The following is a 4,396-nucleotide window of genomic DNA, read 5'->3' as shown; positions in this document are numbered from 1 at the left end:
GAGAGAGAGAGAGAGAGAGAGAGAGAGAGAGAGAGAGAGAGTGACAAGAGCTTTGTTAGGCAATTTGATGTGTCCAAATATGGCTAGTCATCCGTTGTCAAAATCAATTTGAAGACACGTGTAGGCTTACAGTGCGACAGTTGTTGTTGTTTTCTTTTAGCATACCGGCATATTTTGTTCTGCCTTGCAATTCCGGCTACTGAGAAGAATAGGGCTGACGTGAGGCTGATAGGCCATAAGAGGCGACAAAATGGTAAGAATGAAGTGCCCCCCGAGGAAGATATACCTGGTCCACCAATTTGGGAGTTGGTCGAAGAGCTAGAATCCCCACTCTATAAACAACTCTGAGGATAAATAAACGTCAAGAAGAGGGAACAACCAGTCACAAATCTTTGGAGACGTAGACAGCCACACAGGGAAGATAACATGAAATCTGAGGATGAAAGTCGACAAGAAGTCCTTAATTGAACTAGATCTAGGCTTCTGCCAAACCAGACCAGACCATCAATAATTTATTTACAAAGGCACCAGCCATCCATATCTTTGTGCTGTTTTAACCTCTTTCTCATGTCTGTGAAAGTATTAGATCTATTATATTCCAATTTGATTCAACCTTTATGCTCCCAGTACCGGTACCTATGATTTTTAACCTATAATTCGTATCTTCTGTCAAACAAGATACAATGTATAATAGATAGCAGCATGGAATGTCAGATCGATGTTTGCATTACCTTAGGGAGGAGAAAACTCAGACAGATGGGACTCGCGTAGCTGGAGGTAGAGCCCTTCATGGCAGCCATTATCTGTACTAGGGTAAAAGAGACAGAGAGAAATAGTTTTTACCCCTAAAAAAGTAGCAAATGACTTTAAAAACGTTTTTCTTTCTTTACAATGAACACTGCTTTTTCAAAAAGTCGTTAACAATCTAAAAATACGTTTTTGAATGTTGAACTACTGTGGAAAGTTTGAATGCGTGTACCTCAGTCAGGCTGTACAATCAATAAATCACAAAGTCATTTCTAAACAACTCTCTCTCTCTCTCTCTCTCTCTCTCTCTCTCTCTCTCTCTCTCTCTCTCTCTCTCTCTCTCTCTCTCTCTCTCTCTCTCTCTCTTTCTCTCTGTCTGTCTGTCTGTCTGTCTGTCTGTCTGTCTGTCTGTCTGTCTGCCCCTCTCTCTCTCTCTATCTATCTATCTATCTATCTATCTATCTATCTATCTATCTATCTATCTATCTATCTATCTATCAATCTATCTATCTATCTATCTACCTATCTACTATCTATCTACTATCTATCTATCTCTCTATCTATCTAGGTATCTATCTGTCTTTCTATTTAGCTATCTATCTGTTTGTCTACTGCCTATCTATATGTCTATCTATCTATCTATCTTTCTATCTATCTATCTATCTAGCTAGCTAGCTAGGTAGCTAGCTAACTATCTATCTATCCACACACACACACACACACACACACACACACACACACACAAATACACACACACACACACACACACAAATACACACACACACACACACACACACACACACACACAAACACATGTCAGTTGTCAACCTTGGATATTGCGCCGTAAACTGAGATTAGTAGCAGTCTCCTCCCAGTTCCAGCTTTCTGTGTTATTGTTTGGAGCTTTCATGTCGAGTTTTCTTACGTCTTTATGCTGCAGCTGAGAGCATTCTTGGGGTCTTTTGCTGGCGACCACTTCTCTGTAAAGAATGTCTTTTGGAGTTCGAGTCTTGCCTTTCCGTACAGCATAGGTTGCCGGGTCAGGACAGTCTTCATAGTCTGGGTAGCGTATACATGGTGGAGAGGTCAGCGCAGAAGAAGATTTGGATGTTGGGCACTGTCTCGCCAGCTGATGTCAAGCATGCGACGAAAGCCTCATATAAAATTATGACAACAGTTTCTCTTGTCTGGTAAACCTTGTCTAGATTTCCCTCCCGTATTGGAGGGTGTTGGCGACACAGGTGTTGCATACGAACCCAACAGTTGCCGTATTTCATTGTTATTGTCGTACTGCAATCTTGCTAGTGGTGGCCGGCTTGGGGTTCTCCCAGATGTGTGTGGTCAGTGGTCACAGAGTTGTTCCTGCCTTACCGATTCGATCGCTGATTTCAGTACAATACCATGTATCTGGGCACAAGCTGTCGCTGATGGCAGATCCAAGATACGTGAACTGGTGTGCTGCATCCAGCTCGTTCCTGTTGGTCGTGATGACAAGTGGAGAGTGGGATTTCTTCAAACTTCTACATATTGTCGGAGAGAAGTCCACGCTGACCACGCAACACAGTAGGTCGCTTTACTTATTATGTAAGTTGACTGCAACGGTCTAGCGCAACTTGGGTTTTTGCTTTCTGTCTTGCGATGTCGTAGAGTCTGCTGTCTGATCTTGAGCATATTCCTTAGGTTGTGGTTCCAAAATCATGTTTCCGAAGCTGTGACAAGAGAACGCTGAAGAGTTTTGGAGCTTGAACGCTTCTTTGCTCCACACCACTCTTGATGTCACAGGATTCGGACACACCTCCCACTTATTGGATGATTGCCTTCACGCCGTCCCGCAAGGATCTGATCATGATGTGCAGTATAGTGGGCATCTGATCCGTAGGAGGATGTCGAAGAGTCGTGAAGTTATAGTGCGGTCACAAATATGTGGCGCAACGTATTGCCAAATTATCTCCTCAGCTATTGAACATGAGCTACCCAGGTTTTGCTCAATGACTTGTGCTTGTATCAATTTATCTTAACAGATCAATTTTTGGTAAACACCTTTTTAGCTGCATTCTAGAAAATTCCTTTTAAGATACTAATAAAAAATGCAAGTGAGTGGTTTCTACTGATTTTAAAAGGTTTACAGCTGGGGGGGGGGGGGGGGATATCGCTTTTAAAAGCAAATCTGAGGGTCTTTTTTAAAATAATCGTGATACATGTATTATGCTTATTGAATGCATGTGTGAGAACCTTTAGTGCAAAAAAAAAGCGTTCACTATAAAATGCATTTCTTGTAACAAGTTTTGTTACTAAAAAGCGCCATTGGTGAGCTGTGACGTAGGCCACATACGTATACAAAAATGTGTGTGAGAAGCAGAAAGTGTTGTTAACAATCATAGTTTCCCCATGACGAAGATTTATAGTACTTCATATAAATTTATGAAGAAAAGTTTTTATAGGCACTTCAGTGAACGCACCGACGGCAAGCGCAAAACGAACCAGAGCGTTTTTAAAATGTTGAATCGTACTTTGCAACGGTGTCTGCTATTTTTTTGTGAGTGCTTTGACTGCTAGGAAATTTGCAAGTTGAAAATAAGGTAAGTTTTAACTTTGGATTTTTAATATAAAAAAATTCCTGCCATTTTTTTTTAGACTACCCTTGTTGGTTACTAGAGTATTGAACTATCAGACTACGCTGAAATTGTTGTTTAGAACTTTTACCTTGGCCGCTGGAGTCTTACCCTTTTAGCGACAAAAATTTAGAACTAGAAAAGAATAGCGCTTCTGAGCCCAGAAATCTCGGCTCAGCTGGGCTGTGATGTCAGAGGTCACGGTCGGCTCCCGCTGTTCATTGTTTACTGTAATCGAGGAATCTTATAGCAAATGAATGATAAGTATGCCCATTGTTTAATGTAATCGTTTTAATTTTTAAAATATTTTATCAACAGTGTTATAACTTTGAATCTAATTTGTATAATTTTTAAAGTGCTTTCTGTGTTATCATGCTCTCCATCAGTTGGAGGGTAGACAACACTCCAAGTTCATAAGCCATCTGTGCGCATGTGCTGGCACTTGGAATGGAATGCATCACCTCGCCATTGAGAATTTTGAGAAATGCAGACAGCAGTTTACCACAGTTATTGACAGGCACATCATCGACGATGGAGATAATTTCAACAAGCTTCACCTCACAGCGAACAAAGTTAACTGCCTTGGAAACTAGGCAAGAGGCTAACTCACTCAGTACATGTATAACAAAAGGTGGAAAGTATTTGTTTGTGACCTATATCCAGAGGCAGGGTGAGTAAGACAATAAAGATGATGATCTTAGTGAATATGGAGGACGAACCTATTGCCGAAGCAGCAGGGAGCCCAAAATCGATGAGAAACATGAATGTTTTCCTTTGGAAGTCCAAAAGGGGACTTTATCTATGTGTTCGACGTGGTTTGTACATGTGTAATTTATACGTAACATCTGTGAGGTAAGTTCCTATAACTTTGTGTTAAATCTAGTCATTATGTTTACTTCTTTTGTGTTTTCATCGTTTTGCTTACATTTATAGTGCAATATTAGGATACTCCCCATTGTTTTTATTGGAATGACCTTCGCAGTGTTTAATTTATAATCGATGGAAATGAATAACTAGAGTAAACGCAGTGGAAAAGG

The 4,396-nt window shown here is 40.6% G+C and overlaps 1 protein-coding gene across 1 annotated transcript in view; it reads left to right on the top strand.

Annotated features, from left to right (window-relative positions):
* LOC101862644 (xanthine dehydrogenase/oxidase) overlaps nucleotides 1-4,396 on the top strand; it is a 54,942-nt gene that overhangs the window by 42,062 nt on the left and 8,484 nt on the right. Inside the window, exons 26-28 of the mRNA XM_035969304.1 lie at nucleotides 2,166-2,310; nucleotides 3,304-3,326; nucleotides 3,746-3,931. Coding sequence (XP_035825197.1) covers nucleotides 2,166-2,310; nucleotides 3,304-3,326; nucleotides 3,746-3,931 — 354 coding nt within the window. The remainder of the gene's footprint in view (nucleotides 1-2,165; nucleotides 2,311-3,303; nucleotides 3,327-3,745; nucleotides 3,932-4,396) is intronic.

The sequence above is a fragment of the Aplysia californica genome, unplaced genomic scaffold, assembly GCF_000002075.1.
Source record: "Aplysia californica isolate F4 #8 unplaced genomic scaffold, AplCal3.0 scaffold00136, whole genome shotgun sequence".
Classification (NCBI taxonomy): Eukaryota; Metazoa; Mollusca; class Gastropoda; order Aplysiida; family Aplysiidae; genus Aplysia; species Aplysia californica.
This window is presented reverse-complemented; position numbering and strand designations above follow the sequence as displayed.